The 18,907-nt window shown below is 44.8% G+C and overlaps 1 protein-coding gene across 1 annotated transcript; it reads right to left on the reverse strand.

The window, feature by feature from the left end:
- Window positions 1-122: 122 nt before the first annotated feature.
- On the reverse strand, window positions 123-14,381 carry LOC133158168 (sprouty-related, EVH1 domain-containing protein 2-like). Its single transcript, XM_061285151.1, has 6 exons — window positions 13,810-14,381; window positions 7,114-7,306; window positions 6,839-7,007; window positions 6,335-6,399; window positions 3,368-3,529; window positions 123-3,262 (listed from the first exon to the last, which is right to left on the reverse strand). The coding sequence occupies exons 1-6, from the start codon at window positions 13,836-13,838 to the stop codon at window positions 2,474-2,476; spliced, it is 1,407 nt and encodes a 468-aa protein (XP_061141135.1). The 5' UTR covers window positions 13,839-14,381; the 3' UTR covers window positions 123-2,473.
- Window positions 14,382-18,907: the final 4,526 nt, after the last annotated feature.

Below are 18,907 nucleotides of genomic sequence, written 5' to 3' on the forward strand. Positions count from 1 at the left end.
ATATACATATATATATTATATATACTTATATAATGTTCATATGCATTTTTTTATATTTGTTTTTTACAGAGGTAAAAATACTAAGTGTAAAAAAATGGTTCTGATTCAAATACAGGGAGTCATTTTTTTTTTCCCTAATAACTTCTCAACTTTAATACAAGACAGAAGAGACGATGCGTTCAGGCACTTGTAAATTGGCTCTGAAAGGACACGTAAAAGAGTGGACGGAGAGGACAAAAGACAAACACACACTTTCCTATTCTGATTGTCTCTCCCCCGATATTTGACACTACAAATGGGATGTTTTGTTTTGTTTTTACTTCTTTTTTTAATCCCCGCAGATGCAGTGTCGGGAGGTAAAAAAAAAAAAAAAAAAACACACCAAGGACACAAAAGCACAGGACGTGGGAGACGGACTCAAGGTAAAAGGACATCCTCAGCCATTCTGGACTTCAACTACAGTAAGTGACATTTCCTTGGCACCTCTATCCGGATGGGAGCTTGACTTCCTAGGTTTTAGTTGAGTGGGGGGGGGGGGGGGCACCCTTGTCCTTTTAAACGCTCCAGATGCCTTAAAAAAACATTTATGTGAAGCATTTGTCAAAATGATTTCAGCAAGAGATGGAACAAAATATTGCAATATATGTAAATACGGCGTCGATATACCAACATCAAATATCAAATACAGTATCAACGTGCTGATATTAGTAAAGTATGGCTACACCGATATCTTATTATTACAGAATTTATATGGCATAATCTGAGAATCAGTCAGATATCAGATACAATATAGATATGCCAACATGAGATATCGATTTAGTATACTTGAGCCAATATCAGAGATTGTACAGTTGTTGTTTTTCTGTTACCAAATTGAGTTTTTTTTTAATATCCTTAATCACATTAAATAACTACATTTCTTGGATGTCTGCATGTTTTTTTTCTATAGCTTGACTTCGTCACTTAGGTAGTAGATACTTCAACATAGATGTCGCACAGTAGCAATGCAATGTATCACGACTGATTTTTTTTTTTTTCCAAAATATTGATGGGCGTGTAATTGTATTTTGTACTTAAGGAAGGGATACATTTAATAATAGTTGTCATGGTTTTGTCCGCATCACTCATGGCACAGTGCTAGTATTGCTTTTCGCATGTTGCTTAATGTTTGGTCAGATTTGACAAAAACGACACGACGATTTTTAAAGCACACAGAAAGCAATGCTAACACTTGTCATAAATGACTCTTGTATTTTGACACCTAAAATGTACAGTATAAATTGAGTTTGTTGGGATTTGTGTTGCTCCTCTAATGTCACCATTGGTCTGAGCCGATTGTACGCCGCAGATAAGTCTTGTTCATTATATCTTTTTTATTTATTTATTTATTTTAAGTATAAAAAAAAGTTTTCAACCAAGTTTGTCACCACGCTTTGAGTTCTGCGACGGAAATCTTCACTCCAGATTGTTAAGGCAAGTGGCAGCAAAAAAAAAAAAAGCATGAAATTCTGACTCTCCCAAGAATGGCAGGGTTTCCGAATTTGAGTGATTATACTTTTTGAGGCACCTTTTGTAATAATCCTAACAATAATGGGTGAGTGTGACCGGAGGCACCACGAGTGAACCACAAAGCCAAAAAATTTTTGTTTTTGTTCTGCTTGTGGATCAGTACAATGAGAAAATAAATAAAATCTTTGGGATATTTTGATTGCTAGGATGTGGCCTCATACTTTTCAGATGTAGTGTTTCGATTGGAACAAGGATGTTGAAATAGGGAAGTAAATAATAGAACAAAGAAAAGAGTACAGTATTCCCCCGCATATTCCTCGAGTTTATTTTTGGAACCGATCATCTGCAGAAAAACTCACATTTGCTGTTTTTGGGCTCAGGCCAAAGCCATGTTTCATATAAAAGTATTGCTTTGGTGCCAAGGAACTATTTTGAAGTGACGGGGGCCGAGCATCATGTCATCGAGCCGTAGTTCTGTCTAATAGACAAGCAATGCTTTATCGCCATCTTGTGGCATCTGTTGGGGATTATAAAGCTTTTTAGACGTGCGTCAATTACCGCGGACGTCAGCTTTTTTTTTTTGCGGCACGGCTCGATCCTTGTATTCGCGGGGGAACACTGCAATTTAAGTTCTCTGATGACAAAGTCAGTGTACAAAATATAAAGTACCTGCATATGTGATACATATATATTCAGCTATAAAACAAAAATAAAAGGCCCCCTGAAAAAAAAAAGAGTGCGGTCTCTTGCCCGGAAATGGAGCATGGAGAGACGAGACAAGTGTCTGCCTTTCGGGGTAGCTTATCTTCCCAGGCCTCTTAGAAAATGCACCAGTTTTTTTTTTTTTTTTTATGACTTTTTGGCTTATATCAATTCCCGGAATTGTCAGGCGATCAAGCGAAACCTCAGCGGTTGTCCCCTGTCCTTCCCTGTGCTTGCGTTGGGTTCTGTTTTTATTTCCCTCTCAGCTGAGGGCCTTATGTCGGCCCCCGCAGCAACCGCATGCCAAGCCGGCCCGGTGGCACGCATTCAGCGGTGGATACAGGCAGAGGCACGGCGCCACCAGAGACAAGCCCAGCAGGGCCAGCCAGCGCGTGCCCAACCGGCCGCCCTCTCCCCCATCGCAGGAGCAGGGATCCGAGTAGTCCCCTTCGGGGTCGGACATGCAGTGGTAGAGCATGGTGTCCGCCAGCCACATGCAGCTGACCCGCCGGACGCATCCCCGCACGGGATCCGGAGCGTCCTGGCACCGGCCTCGCCTGTTCTCCGCCACCGAGAAGGCCTCACCGCAGTGTTCGCAGTGGGCCCGCTCCAGACCGTCCTCCTTGTGGCCCTTCCCGCCGTTGGCGGACAAGGAAGAGCTGGGTAGGAAGGAGCGAGGCTGGCTGGAGACCACGGAAAAGCCCTGGCGGTAGGGCCCGTCGTGGTGGCCCTTAACGGCAAAGGGTCCTAGGGCTGGATCGGAGTCCGAGGGCGAGAGGACAGGCGCTAGCGGGTACGTGTAGTCGTGCTTATGCGCCTCCGTCTTAGCAAAGTGGACGTAGGATTCTGAGTCGTCCATCTGGATGAACTTGTCGCGCATGGTGGCGTGGCGGTAGTCCTCGTAGCCCGTGAGCCAAGAGCGCTCTGACGGGCGCGCGTGGAGACGCTCGCTGACGCGGTCACCCAGCCGCTCCCAGCTGCGCTCGCGCGGGTTGATGCGCACAATTTCCTCATCCTCCTGAAAGGTGACATGGGGAATCCGGGACAAAGGCTGTGGAAAGAGAGAATAGTTGTAAAGGTTGTTAACGATTACCGGGGTCCTCGGTCTAACAAGTTCTTTAGTTTGTCTTGTCGAGGATGGAACATCAAACCCAACCTGGTCCAGCAGGTAGTGGTCCGATAGCCGGTAGGAGTCGTGAAGGTTGTGGTGATATCCCAGCATGCACCTGTGCCTCTGCGGTAGAGGTGAGGACTCGAGCGGCGGCAGGCAGCTCTCCAGCTTCTGGGAGGAGGAGTTGGACGAGCTGTCGGTGGCGTTCTAGGAGGAGGGCGACAAACAAACACAGGATGCGTCTGAGAGCCGCGTTGTCATTGGACGCGGCGGGAAAAAAAAAAAAAATGCTCGGTCGCCGGACGTCGAGATTTGACAAACAAAAACAGGAAGGCTCTACTCCGATTGGGCAAAAAACAGGAAAGTACGACTTTGTTTTTCAGTCCTTGGCTTCCTCATTTGGAAACGGGGGCAAACTTTTCAACGCATCTGCCTTGAAACGGAACCGTGAAAAAAAGGCCGGTAGTCTTTTAATGGCTTCAGGACGATTACGGATGTGGTTATCATGGCGATGGAGTCAAAACGTTTTTGGGAATAGTCCCTTAAAGTTTTCGATAGCGCTTGACCTCATTTGAGTCGAACCTCGCTCTTTCGCTAAATTAGCAGACTTCCAAGATGTTCAACCACAAGCACTTTATCAGTCTTGTCCTTGTTGTTTGAGTTGTCACATGAGCAAAAGATATTAGCGTCAAAGTCAGTGTATCGCTTTGAAAATTGAACGCGTTCAACATCTCTGTCAGTAAGGGTTAGTATCTGTCTATTAGCAGGACATCCAATTTGGGGTCAAATCTCTTTGAAAAGGCTAAAAGCTCATTTAGTTGAGAAAAGGCTTTGGCTGGGATTAGCCCGTTCCGACATTTCCAGCAGCTCTCCGGGGAATTGTTCTCAACGGGAATTCCCGATGGAAGGTTGCCGAGAAAGCCATTATGGAGCCTCAAGTCAGTAAAAAAAAAAACCTGCTTCTTAAAAATATTATAGACACGATTCCAGGAGTCCTGAGTGTTGACTGGTTTGGATGTTCAATCCACTTTGCTTGTTCATGTCACCCGTATCCTTCCTGCCTTTCTGCCAACAGACCGTCAGGGCGCCGCTCCAAGTCAAATCTTGGCCAGACACCACACACGTCTGGCCACGCAGTTTGCGGGCAGATCGATTTCAGGTCAGCCTCGGCAGTCGGGGGGGGGGGGGGGTATCCATGTCCCAGCTGACAGGCACGTGTTTGGCGATGCGGTCTTTTGTGATGAGAAATAAACTATCAGGATGTGTTGGTGTTTGGAGATCTAAGAATTTGATCCAGAAACACTGTCCAGATTTGGTTAACATACGAGCCATGCTTTTCCTGGTTCGATATGGTTTAGCGTGAAGTTTTCTGGAATCTTCTCCAGAAAATGTGTAGACTACTACAAAACATGATGGGGAAAAAAAAAATTGCGAAGCAGTGTATCAAACCAACCACCGTAGCCTATCGATGCTTTTCATTAGCCTATTTATTGCGTCGGGTTAGCGTCATGTGTTAGCGGAAGGCAAAGTTGTGAACGAGTGGTATTATATAGCTTGAAGAATTGTTCGCTCGCTACCAAATTACCAAAATAAAAAAAAACATTTGGTCTCACTGTACTAGCGGGGCTTACTAGCTTAAAAGCGACATCCATTTAAAACAATGTTTCTCGCATGACACATCTGTTTTAGCCACGGTGTCATTTTCACCCCTCGGAAGTTATTCCTAAGAATGATCACACGGACAAACTGTTCACCTCCAGCGCTTTGATCTGGCACATAGCGAGGCCTGAACTCTATGAATTATTTGCCAGATTTATATGACCCAGAAATGCGTTTGTGTGCCCGGTGGAGCTATACCCGTTATATCCTGGACGCGTTCCTGAGCAGCGCTCCCCACATGGACACTGCCATACTGAGAATTCCAAACGCCCACCCTTCCACCCTTTCCCCCCCGTCTTTGCTTTCTTACAAAGCTCTTGCGGAGCAGCCGGCCAAAAATAACAAAACATACCGCCTGTACTCTGGCCTGCTAGGCTGCGACTAATTCAAAACAGGATCGGATCGCTAGCGGATTCTGTGAGCTGAGTTTGAAAGTTTCTTCGATATGTCTTTTCTGTCATTTCAAATTCTGGCTACTTCCAAGTTAATTTTCTAGGCTTTTTTGTTGTCCTCCTGGGATGAACCTAGAATTTACACCCAATTTTCTCCGTCGCGTCTACTCCCACTGTTCCGAACCAGCCGAGACAGGGGAGACCTTCTGAAAGGGGGGTGGAGGACGATGAGGAATCATTTGTCCCGCCCCCTTCCCACCGTCCCCCGATGACTGTAAATCTGCCGGCGCATTTCGTGCCGTCCACGACTTGGCGAGCCCTACCGGCCGCCGCACCGCCAGATCATTAACAGAAGCTAAAAGGAACAGCAGATATGGCAACAACATTGAAAATATCACATTACAGCCTTCCCTTAGTTTATTTCGGCTTCAGCTTTTATGTGTTTTTACAGTGATTAGGCACACCCCCACTTCCAAATATCTGCTACAATTGTTCAAAGTATTGATGTTGCAAGGGAATCTCCTTGCCTATAGTTCCCAGTGTTGTGGAGTCCCGTGACGGCTTTGTCGAAGCCTCTTTTGGTGTTTGTGTGCGTCTCCGCGGTGGCGGTACACTCCCAGCAGAGCACCTATTAGTCTTGGCCGTAGCAGACAGCCAGAGTCCAAAAGATGAACCCACGAGGCACTTCCTCTCGTAAATCAGCCGCCCGGCTCTAAGCTGGGAAACAGCTGCGAGCCGCTAGTTTGCGCGCTGTTGCTCTCTTTTTAAGTTGCTCGAGTGGGTGGAGGGAGAGTTTGGGGGGGGGGGGAGCAGGAAGTAACCTTCTGACCCTGCCTGCTGCTCTCGGTGTCGTATTACAGGGGGGGGGGAACCGTCTCAAGCAGACAAACTTTTTTTGTTTTTTTTAAACTGCAAACAGCTCCAGTGTTGTCTGAGTTGAGCGAAAAGAAAACACTCTTACGGTGAAGACGTCGTCGTCGCCCAGCTCGCCCTCGTTCTGGAGTGCTGTTGAGGAGGTTGTGGAACCTACGGGACAAAGAAAAAAAAGAAACACCTCATTTTTTGTTGCAGGCCAAATTGACTTTGTAAGAAACCTGCAGTTGACACACTTTATTTGCTTTTGTGAATGAACCCCCCCCCCCCCCCGGGCCTTGAGTTAGACACCAGTGTTTAAGGTCGTTTACTACTTCCTCTACAGTGTCAATTTGCAAACCTTATTCCTGTAAAGTTCCTTTGGAAGGAACACTAATACTTGTGTATTGGGAACCAAAAAGGGCCTTTCCCTAAAAGTTCCCACAAAGTTTTTGGTTGGCTAAAATTTCAATAAAGCCCAGTAGTAAACACTTCTTAGTCAAGAATAGAAAACAATCAAATGAGAAATAGTAAGCACGGCGGTTATTGAGCGTACCTGTTTTGTGTGGTGCGATTGAATGCTAAATGTTGTTAGCAAGGCGCTACTACGTACCTTCGGCCAGGTCCTCGATGGCTTTGCGCACTCCCCTGTCGAAAGCCCTGGCATCGGCCGGACTCTGGAAGGAAAGGCCGCACCTTCGGTCCTCCACCTTCCAGTGGTGAAAGGTGGGCGTGGCGATGGTGTACACCAAGTCCTTCCTCAACGGGCAGTCCATGATCACCTGACAACCCAAAGGACATCAGTCAGGATGAGGCTTGCGGGAATTTCAAAAAGATGGAAACTTTCCACAGATAGTTAGCTCTGGGATACATCATGGCCGCCTTCACCTGTTTGTCCCGTAGCCGCTCGCCCCGGATGAGAAACTGGGAGCTGCCAGAGGGCGGTAGCTGGGGCAGCTCGGGCGGCCGTAGCCGGCACACCCCCACCCGACTAAGGGCGCCCCCATCCTGGGCCAGCCAGCCTCCGCTCGAGTCGTCCCGCGTCATCACCACCGCTTTCACACGCACGATGTAGCTGTCACTGGAACATGACAATAAGAACCACGCTTAGACAGTCGGCCCGATTGCGCAACCGTCGCAACCTTTACGCGGTAGTTCACTGTATCGTCTATTCCCGGCATGGAGTTTGCTTTCCACACATCGGCAGAATGTTCGAGGGCGTCTGCAGTCACGACTTTGCCTCGTCCCGGCTCTAACGACGTGGGAGGTGTTGTACGCACACGCGCACGACCACGCGGGCCTACATAAGTGACCATATTTTATAAACTTAAACCCGGGCTCCTAATTGGTGGCATTTCCATCCTAAACTCATCTACTCGCACCTGCGCGATCATTTTATACGGGATTTTTTTTTTCTTGGGGGGGGTAAGAATAGAACGTCAATCTGTCGGCGATTCCACACGAAATGGAGGAAGACGAAAAAAATACGCAGACGGAAGTCCCTGCGACAGTTTAGTCTACCGAGTCAACCAGTACGGAACAAAAGAGTCGTCATGTTCCAACATGATGGTCGCCACCCTCCAAGGGGACACAATGACCTCCGTGCACCGATCTGACAACAACAGGAAGGAGTCTTTGTGTGTGTGTGTGTGTGTGTCTTTTAAAAATGAACATGCAAAGGGTGTGTGGACTCCACTGTTTGTCTGTCGTCACACCGTCCACAACGCTTGTCATTCAGTCACTTTTATGAATGTGCGTGGGTGTTGGGGAGGGAGCTGCTCTACTGGTTTCGCCACCTGTGCTCTGTGTGTGTCCATAGATGCGTCAAATCCGCGGCACTGTCTGTAAGCTAATTATATAACAACACCTCTCTCTCTCTCTCTCCTGCACCCCCCCTTTCCCCCTCTTCATCTCTCACTTGCTCGCCCACACGCACATCTGTATTTCCATTCTCGTCCATTGACATATACAGTAGCGTTCCCCCCGGCTCCTGAAACCTTAACTGAGACAGTCTTCAGTCATAACGACGGCTCGTATAAATAACTCCGGGACGGGCAACAAGTTGTCCGACTGACCTCTGACTTTTTGGTCAGATTCTCTGTTTGTTGCGTTTACCGTAATTTTCGGACTATAAGTCGCGTTTTTTTTCATAGTTTGGGTGGGGGGGCGACTTATACTCAGGAGCGACTTATATAAATATATATGTTTTTTTTTTCACTTTTTTTGGGCATTTTATGGCTGGTGCGACTTATACTCCGATGCGACTTATAGTCCGAAAATTACGGTAGTTTAGTCAGTTGTAGAAATGAGGGACATGGTAAAACTTGGCCATTACAAAGACAATAGCGCTTAGATTTGATCACCATCACGAGCTGACTCTTGGTGCACTTGAAAACACATGTGCGACAGGTCGGGCGGGCGGGCCACCCACGAGCAGCACTAACAGCAAAAAAAAAAAGAAAAATCCAGACCTTTTCTATAAGCACACATGGTTGAAAATAGACAGTAGCGGCTATCAACGCTCTCAGTGATGTGAATATGTCACATTTCGGTCTCGCCTTGTGACCCGTGTTTAAAGCCCCCGTCTGCTGACAGGCCTTGTAATCTGTGGTGGGAACACACAAGGAAGAGCCACAAGCGCTACTTTGATACACACGGCGGCGGAGGCGGCCGCCGCAGCGTGTTCTAGACCAACGTACAAGGATGCACGTAAAAACATTCAGACAAAAATGACCAGCTTGATTCGTCAAATTCTAAATTGTAGTCATATGAGTTTTTATGTCGTTATTTTTTTGGCCAAATGTTGGAACTCTCGTCACTCATTGGCAACTGCGCTGATAAAGGGCAATTCATGAATCACCTCTTCTAATTTAATCAGCCGATCCGTCGTCAGGTCGAAGGTCCACTGGCGTGGTTAGCCTCCACTTCCTTCATTTGTTTGTGATAATATTAGAAAAATATAATGACCCCAAAAATGTCATTCAGTAATGGCTATCGTTCTAAGCAACTTAAAAAAAAAAAAAAAAAAACACTCGACTGGGCTTCACCATTATGTACCAATTCAGAAAAATAAAAAATAATTCAATAGTACACAATTGGCTTCTCTTGGCAGTCACATCGGTGAATACGTGTGTAATTAATTTTATTAGCCTCATGACATAATTGTCATTTTTAATTTACTCTTACCAAATCAACACACAAATACACACCGTGCTTGGTGAAAATTGTTTCCGAAAATGTCTGACTTATAGGCAACTTGGCCCTATCTAGAATCCAGATAGAATCTCAATAAAATCTCGATTCCAGATGCATCGGAGGATGTGATTTACGTGTAACAATGCGAGTCACCTAACAGGGACGGCCGGTCGTCATGTGCGGCATCCGACTCATGCATGACTGTTTGCGATAGTAAAAAAAAAAAAAAAGAGCTGGTGCTGTGTGATAAGGGCGGCGACACTTCCGCTGACAAAGGCCACTCCTTGGTCTAATCAACACAAGCACGCATACCCGTAAAGGCTTCGCTGCTTATGCCGCACGCACCTCAAGTCCACGCCAGCAGGAAGTGGCGGTGACTTTTTGATGCGCCCGTATTATTTCAGGCCAAATCTGTAACGACGAGGCATTCTTCACGTATTTGATATTCAAATTCCAATATTGGAATTTCGAATACGATGTTTGGCTTTTCGAAAGATCAAATTAAATCGCAATTAAAAGATTTTAAAATCACAATTAACTTTTGACAGTTGACTATGTTGATGCGCACAGTTTGATTTTTTTTTTTCTTAAAAAAATAACATTAAAAATGGATAATATTCAGTGAGGATCAAACTTTACGAATGCTGCTCCCCATTAGCTACACCGTGCGCAGGTCTTGGGGAAAGAAAATCGAATTTCCAGTCCAGTTTAATTCGCTAATTATGTAAACGCCTTTAATTAATCTGAACAATCTTAAGCATAATGCAAAGCATGACATCTGACAGCCGGAGGCGGGTGAGCAGCGCCGAAAGTTGTTTCCAGGTCAGCGAGTGGCTCCGAGGTTTTGGTGTTCTGTGCACTCCAAAATCAGTTAGGATTTTCATGAAAATGTTTTGACAGCGATAGTCAAAGACACCTCCAAAAATGGCTACTCAAGAATCGGTGTGAACTCGTCACGTATACTTTGCGAGGCGGCTACTTTGAAAAGTTCCACATGTTGAGAAGAAATAGAAATGGAATGAAAAGCTGCCCTATCCCCTCCGCAAACGAAAAAAAAAAAAAGAGGCCGAGGTGAAGCGAGTTCATTCCCAACTATTGACACTGATGTTTCCCGGGGGGGATGTCGCGATCGGCTTCTTGCCAATCCGACCCCCTTATATGGAACACTCACTCACGTGTCCAAGCGGAGAGGTTGCCCAGCCAAGTCATTCATCCGGACGCGTTTGGAGTCGAGATAAATTCAACAAAAAGACGATTATTTAAGAAAGGAAAAAAAAAAAGATTGGACTATATTAAAATAAATACGCCCTTTGTTCTTAAAACAGGACTTCGTTTTTGTAACGATACGGATTTGGCTAAAAAATAACTTTCCGGAGAAATGTTACATTAATGTGATAACGTGACACAATCGTATCCGACATTTGAATGGGCCCAAAGCTAATTGGGTGATTCTCAGCTGCTTTTCTATTTTTAATCTTTTACCCATTATTTGACACACTCAAAAGCTTCCGGATCTTGTTTTGAAAAGCGCTGCCGTTGGGTCAAAGTGCGGTGGATAATGCAAACTGGAAGTGGTAGTTCTTAGCGTGTGTCATGTTAGCGCTACATCTGATCCGTTGAAATCAAGGTGGAAAATAAGCTGATTGCTTCTAAACCTCTTACAAGGTCAAGCAAAACTCCCCATAATGCTTCATATCCTCTTAGACTTGAGCGGCTAATACTTTCAGTCCAACAACATTGTATTTAGATGGAAATGAATAAAAAGCGGATTTTTCTCACGCTATCTTCAACCCTCCTTGTGTTTGATAACTTGTCAACTCTGTTTACATAAACACTCGGATGTTGCGGTTTTCGCTCGCGGCGACGCTTATGGACCTAAAACTCAGCCGGCCGATAGTCAACGTGATTTCCGGCGGAGTTATCGCCGCTTGAATAACCCTGGAGTCATTTTGTATTTCATATTTGCTGGGAAAAGCTTTTTCGGGCCTGGAAATGCAAAGCGCATGATACGTGTACATTGCGGTGGCGCTAACCACGTTGATTCACATCAATCCTCACCCTAATAAAACGTCAAAGCAAAGGGCTTAGCTTGTAAGAGTCAAAGTCGACGTGGACCCTGGCTATTATTAAAATCCCTCGGTCATTCCGTCAGCTGATAAGCAAAGATGAATTATTGTTTTAATGAAAAAGGACAAACAATCGGACTCTGTTGTTTGCTCCGGAGATATAAACAGCTCAGGCTATTATATAAAAGCTGTGATGAGTACAACACAGGAAACACTGTTACCATGGATCTGTTCCACATGATAGTGTGTGTGCGTGCATACTTGGCTATACCACGGTTTATTAAGTTCATAGAATTGATTGGAATGCGCTACCGACATGGTATTTTAATCACACACCAACAATGTATGTGTATTTCCAACAATGCATGTTTAAAGGCGGGCCTCCGTTGGGTTACTTTCAAGGCGGAAGTATTCTTATAACCCTTAAATCCACCGGTTCTCGTGTCTTGATTGCATTTGAGCCATTAAAAACATTTTGGGGCAAATCTGCATCAAAGATTGTGTACCCCGCAATCACTATAAAAAGGTGCTCAGAATTCAGAAGTCACATTCTACGGACAACAATGCTCTCTGTTGTATGTATCTCCATATACCGTAATTTTCGGACTATAAGTCGCACCGGAGTATAAGTCGCACCAGCCATAAATTGCCCAAAAAGTTAAAATAAAAAAAATATATATATGTATATAAGTCGCTCCTGAGTATAAGTCGCCCCCCACCCAAACTATGAAAAAAAACGCGACTTATAGTCCGAAAATTACGGTAGTTATGTTATATTTTCGGAAATTCCTCAAAGATGACGCCCGTGTAAGTAAACGTAGGTATGTCGGAGGTAATAAATGACCAAACAAGGCTACTCCAGTGCATTTAGCAAAGGCTGTTGGCACAAATTTAGTGTGTTATTCTTGACGGTTATTACCGGTCGACCGCCATGAAATTCCACACCAAACAGGGGATAGTCTCGATATCAAATGCTGACAAATATAAACATGAGGAACAGAACAATCTTAGCAAGGCGTTCGAGGGGCGGGGCGGTCAATATGTAGACCGTCTAACTCGAGCGTCCGCTACGTGATGAGTGCTTTTTTGTTTGGAGTGGATCGCCTTTCCGTGGGATGCCAGACTGACCTCGGATGAATGTCAATGGGCATCTTGCCCCCAAATTGCAATTAAAAAATCTGCAAGAGTCCGTCATCATTTCGTAATTGTCTTTCGTGCTGTGAAATGTGAGCGTCGGCGTGTATTTTGAAAGTTGCTCATCTGCCCTTATTATAGCTATTGTGATGTGTATATATATATATCTATATCGTGCATGAGCTAGAATAGACAGGCTTGTGCAGAATTGTGCAATTTAGCTCGTAGCTATAGCGCTGAAGTGACCTTCCAAAGAGCCGAGGCTCTGTCACTGTTGCTCCCGCGGAGCCGAGTGCGGCCGGCGGGCATGAATGGGGGAGACAGCTCCGGAAAGTTTCGAGGGCTTTTATGAATGACGCCGGCGTCACGCTAGCGCAGCGCAGACATCCCTCTCCGATGCCCTTCGGGCCCCTTCCACCACCCCTCCCTCTCCAAATGCAAGTTCCCACCGAAACATACTCTAATCGCAGAGCCAAAATGGCGAACCAGCATAACAAACGTCTCCATGTTGGATCGATGGAGAAGCCTCGTGGGTGCTCACGGAAGCGAGGCGATTAAGGCATGATGACGCTATTTTAACCAACATTAACGTGATGCATGTGGGATTTGCGAGGAAAACGTCACGGTTGCAAACCGGTTTTTTTTTTTTTATGAATGGGGGTATGCAAATGAGCTGCGATTGAAAAAGACATGGCGGATGAGGCGTATCGGATATCTCATATCCTGTGAGACTTCCCCTTTCGGTTAGAGGCACCACACACACACGCGCGCACACACGGAGCTAAAAGCAAATATTATAACAACACACGCGCCGATATGATCACTTTGTGGCCTTGTCTCGTTTTTGTTTAATTTGACGTGGTGAGAGCTCCAAGCTCTCTCAGCCGGGGGAAGTGTTTGTAAAACGGGGGGCTGCTGGCAGACGATCCGTTCACAAAATGTTTCCGATCCACCCACGCTTCGACTCCTCCACCACCACCACCACCTCGTTTTTCTCCAAACACAAGGTGGCCCTTCAATCTCGCCACCCAGCAACTCCTATTGCGTTCTGTTATCTTGAAAAATCTTAAACGGAAGGTATTTTTAAAAAAAGTAGCCGAGACCAAGTTAAGCACGAGAGGGGGTGCAGTGGGAGAGCGCAAAGGGGGGTCAAATGTAGGGGTGGTGGGTTTTTTATATGGCTACTTACTCGTTTGGGTGTGTTTCTTCTTCTATCATGTTTCCTCGCTTCACCTTAGGTCACGTAGCGCGGCGGATGCGTTCTCCCTCGTCCTCGTCATCGCGTTGATCCCCGCTACAAATCCACATTTACCACTAAAATATCCTCCTGGAAATCTTTGGTGTGCAGTGCGACCCCCCCCCCCCCTTCACCTCCCTGCTCTTATTCCTCGTCAGCCAGCTGCTTTTCGATTGTAAATGTCGAGCCCCTCTCCTCCGATATCCTCCAACTTTTCAGCGAGCCAGCAGGTACTGTTAGTCCGACGAAAGCCTTCCCTCCCCCCGCCTTGCAGGAGAATATGGACTCGCCCTCAGGTGCTGGCTGGTTGTCGTTTTTTTTTTTGCCCTCCCCCCCCCCGAAAAAATGTCCTCCACACGACGGTGGTTGTTGTTATTACAATGTAAAAATCGCGTTGTAGTCGCCGTGGGGTGGCCCCGCTAGAGCCCCATCTCTCGCGCTGCTACTCCATGTTGGTTTGCAAGGCAGCCAGGCAAGCAGGCAGGCAGCCCGAGTCGCTCCAGCGATGCCGGGGGAGGAGGAGGATGGGGGGGGGGGGGGGGGGTGAGCTGGGCGGAAGTTGTGACGTAGGTCTCCAGTTTGGTGCTGGGGCTGCAAGCCACATGCCCCCACACCCCCAATAAATAGCACCCCAACTTAGCTCCTCATAACCACGACATTGCGCATAAAATAGCATGCAGTAGTTTTGTCCTCTGATCAACTTGCATAGTACTTGTACTGAGAAAAAGAAAGAGAGAAAAAAATCACTGGACACATGTTCATCAAAACAATATGGTCCTATAGTTTGTGGCATGAGTCTCAAATCCAAATCTAACAAGCCTGCTTTCACAAATAGCAGAAGTAAAATAACAAATAAATGTTTTCAAGTACAGTAACAGTACAGTAACTACAGCAAGGTAATAAAATACAGCATTTGTAGTTTGGTATATGCCTGTGTGTGTATTTGCATGGAAATGTCAGTGTGTGACATAGAAATAGAAAATACATAGAAATTTATAGACTATATTTGCATTTTTTTCTTACTGTTTTTCCACAAAAAGACCCAATAAAATGCTTCTGCATAATTGTATTAAAAAATATATATGATTCATGCCTAGCATTGGATTTTATTTTTAAATACAAATCTAGACGTGCGGAATCTAAAGTCGAACTTTTCATGCCTTGTCGGTTAATCTCACCTCTCAGTGTGAACTAACGTGCAGTTCCAAACTCCACATGCATGATTTACTCAAAAGCCCGATTAATTTTACCGAGACAATCGTTCTGGGTTGCTCTTTTCCCACACCTATTGATCCGCTTAAAGTGTGAGCAAGTCAGATGATTGAGCGCTTCTGTTTACACCACTCAACACTAGACTGCATTGTTTGTTTTTATAAAGAGAGGATCAAGTCGGAACTAATCCCCCAGACAGGATTTCAGAAAGCGCGATGTACTACCGCCCTCTGCTGGTCATTGTTGCCTTTCGTCGTACCATGACTTCGAAGATTAATTTACACTCATCGATCTCCTTTTGAATAAATAGAAATGTCATTCAACTTTTCCCTATTTTTGTAATGTCTTTTTAATAAGAAAATGAGCACTCTACACTCTGTGCTATTGCACCGTTAACATAGAGTTATAATTAAAATTAAATAGGATAAAGTATTTACAAGTTTGTGCATAATGATGTTTAATCCTAATGCTGTTTTAATGCCCACTTCGTTGTGTTCCATGTGTGCCTTGGACACCAGGGGGCAGTGTAATACAAGTTTGCATCATACAAAAACATTATCCACAAGTGATTCAGTAATCTTCAGTTGATATTAGTTGTTTTTCTCTGAGTATTGAAAAGTTGTCTGTCTACATGTGTTGATGTACACTTTGCGTTATTTAATTAAAGTGTTATTACTGCATAATTGCTAATTTTGTGAGCCTGTCTATGGTGTTTTGCATTGTATGTTAGCAGTAAGCTAGCAACGTTTTGAACATCAATTCGATTTTACCGCGTTCATGAGCAAAAATATAATTTTTTTTCAATGTTTAAAAAAAACATTTATTTACAAATGAGTTCCACTTGTATTCTTTTCACATGGCCAATGACAGACCACTGGATGCGGACCTATACTGGCACCGTGTGGCTCAAATGGGAAAGGTTCTTGCTCATGTATACGTGCTAAATTTAGGATGGAAAAAAGTTCTTCAGACTAAGAAATTTCAAGTCCTTGATTTTTATTTACTATTATTTTCTTTTTACAAATACAAGTAATAGACATGCGTACACTTCTGTTTGGGTATTAGTTACAGCCATACTCTTAAAAATGTGGTCTGGTTTATATCAGTGCACGGAAGACTCAATTCATCCAAAAGGCCTCGTGTGTGCATACGTATGTACACAAACGCTTAATAAGAGAGAAGACTCGTTCATCATCGGCCGAGTAAACAGCACTGAGTATTTTTCACCATCTCCCTCGGCGCTGTATTGTGTAACACGCTGTAAACATTGGGATTAAACTGGCAAAGATATTATGACGATATATTTATTAGTTATTGGACGAGCAAAAAAAATACTTCAAATAATTCTCACAAGAATTCTCTTCTCCTGCTTCTCTCTTTCTGGTTACTGGACTGAGCCCTCCGAAGCTTTTGAGCTCCTTTCACACTAAATTTGAGCTTGAAAGGAACCTAATTTGTCTTTAATTCAAACCACACTGTGAAGCCCGGGACACATTCGTCAGCTCTGACTCCGTGACCCCTCTCCATCCCCATGCGCAGCCCCCACGGCCCTCTCCATCCCCTCAGCCAATCAGAAACTATCAAGCCAGCGTCTCCATGTCTGTAACTTTTGTACACTTATGAAGTCTGCCCCCCCCACCACCAACTCCAAAGACCACCCCTCCACCCTTTTAAAATCAACAACACTAATGACTCCCACCAACACACAAACACACACGTCCTACCTATCACAACAGCTCACATCCAGGTGATAAATGAGGTCGCCCCTAGTGTGTGGTATGAGTTCAAAGGTCACTCCAACCATTCTTGTGGGGTTCGAGGGCATTGGGAAGTCAGGGGGACCCCACTTCCCCCAGTAGACAGTCTCATCCACCAGGGGGCGACAGACAATCACGTTGTGCTCTGGATGCGCTTTCAGGTCAAATATGAAAACAATCGAAGTAAAAGTGAAAATGATAAACCAAACAATAGTGCTGTTTGAAAAAAAACGGAAAAGATACAAGAAATTTGTTCAAAAGTGAGGAGAACGAAAGCTAAAAGAGGAAGTAAAATAATATAAGAAATAAAGTTTCATTCAAAAATAATCTTAGAAGGGAAATAAACTATAAACCCAGTCAAAACAAACATTCAATATATAAAATCATTATAAGATAGGCTTTTATTAAATACTTAATCATTTCAAATCCCTTTGATGTTTGGAACAAAAATATATTTTGGCCAAGTGTTTGAGAGGCCGGCCGGATCTTGGCATCAAAGGCACATTTGTCTCACGCCAAAAACGCTCGCAAGCTAAATCATTTTGACATCTCCAGGAAATGGATGGAAGTCAATGTCCTCTGAAGTGATATGGAAGCATGACCGCATGCGTGCGTGCATGTGTGTGTGTGTTGCAGGTCAATACCGAGGTCATCAGTGTTTAGTCTGTGGTTTTCGCCCGAGCGGCGGCTCCACTTTTCCGTTCGCCTAGCTGAGATTTACAGCCAAAGCGTCTCAACTTCAGCCATTTTAGTTGAGCACTCATGTTTGGAAATATATCAAATGAAAAGGATGATTGTGCAAAAACTGCAAAAATCACACATTTTTGGACTGGCTTCATATCAGAGTCAGGGGGAACATATCAGTTAAGAAATCTAAGCCGGGCCTCTACGACAAAGTGGAGACTGTGGAGTCTTTCCAGCGCGGTAAGCTAACATTAGCGTGTTTGGTTAAGCGTTTGCTGCAACTGACGGCAAAAGATGCGATCGCAAAGAGGAAGCTCTGGTAATGAACTGGAGCCTGGCAGAAAGGGAGTTGAAAATAGAATAGATCTATCCAAATGAGTTTAAAACCATCTTCAGACTGACTCTGTGGGCTCTTTGAGTACATCAAATGCAATAAACAAACAGTACCATTTGCCCCCCCTCCCCATGTGGGTGCGTTAGCTGTTTGACAGGACTGTACATCATAGTCTTGGATGGCTTCTAATTGAAAGTGACGGCTCTGTGTTTCTGCGGTGGTCAGTGTGGATACTTTTGGGGGTGGGGGTCTGGAACCTAAACCTGGAGGCGCAGACGGACAGAGTCTGAGAACCATGTCAAGAATTCCAGTTCTGTTGTGGGAACCGGTTACTCAGTGTTTGGATAATTCAAGGTTGAAGGAGCCGCCCATCCTTTTATTTTATTATTTTGGCCCGGTCCATCAATTATGCAAAAATGTCCACTGCTGTGTTTCGACTCCACAGTCTCCACTTTACTGTACTGGCCCATTTTCTTTCTTTTCTTAGTCTCCTCTTCAATAAAATTGCTTTACTTTATAACATATTAGCGTACAAGGCCAAGGTTAATTCTAAAGTCTTAAATTGTTGTCCTCTGGTTGTTTGTTTTCTATTAGCATCCCTGCGCTAGCTATATATTGTAACCACACAAAGCAGTATTTATTAGCCCCTTTTACTCCGTTGCACTTGGTCATCAAAATTGTTTGCAGCGGCCTGCCAATCAGCGTCGATCCGCCTTGAGCGCTTGTTTTCTTTGAACACATTGGAAAGGCTCAGCCGGCGTGTCTTGTGTACGCCGCACATGACAAGTCCCAAACATTTGCAATTGCTCATGACAGATCTGACATAAACAGCCTCTCATCTGCCCGGTCCGGAGCTAAACAAATGCACCGCTGATCAACCAAGCTCACTTAATCTCCCTGTTAGATTTTCCAAACAAACCCTCCACACACACACGCACACACACATTGTAATTCCGCTCCAACCAAAAATGCCTCGCCGATCTCATACGCCTGTCAGTTTTCCAGATTAGCCGTTTGGCATCAACTATCAAAGCTAACAACAGTGGAACGTTTTTTAAAAAAT

Source organism: Syngnathus typhle, linkage group LG8, assembly GCF_033458585.1.
Source record: "Syngnathus typhle isolate RoL2023-S1 ecotype Sweden linkage group LG8, RoL_Styp_1.0, whole genome shotgun sequence".
Lineage (NCBI taxonomy): Eukaryota > Metazoa > Chordata > Actinopteri > Syngnathiformes > Syngnathidae > Syngnathus > Syngnathus typhle.

Bases quoted from the DNA above. Each gene is read 5' to 3' on its own strand.
- LOC133158168 (XM_061285151.1), bottom strand. From the start codon at position 13,838: ATGATAGAAGAAGAAACACACCCAAACGA. The intron at 7,307-13,809 runs GTAAGTAGCCAT...GTCATGTTCCAG, and splicing joins GAAGAAACACACCCAAACGA to TGACAGCTACATCGTGCGTG. The intron at 7,008-7,113 runs GTGAAGGCGGCC...TTGGGTTGTCAG, and splicing joins AGCGGCTACGGGACAAACAG to GTGATCATGGACTGCCCGTT.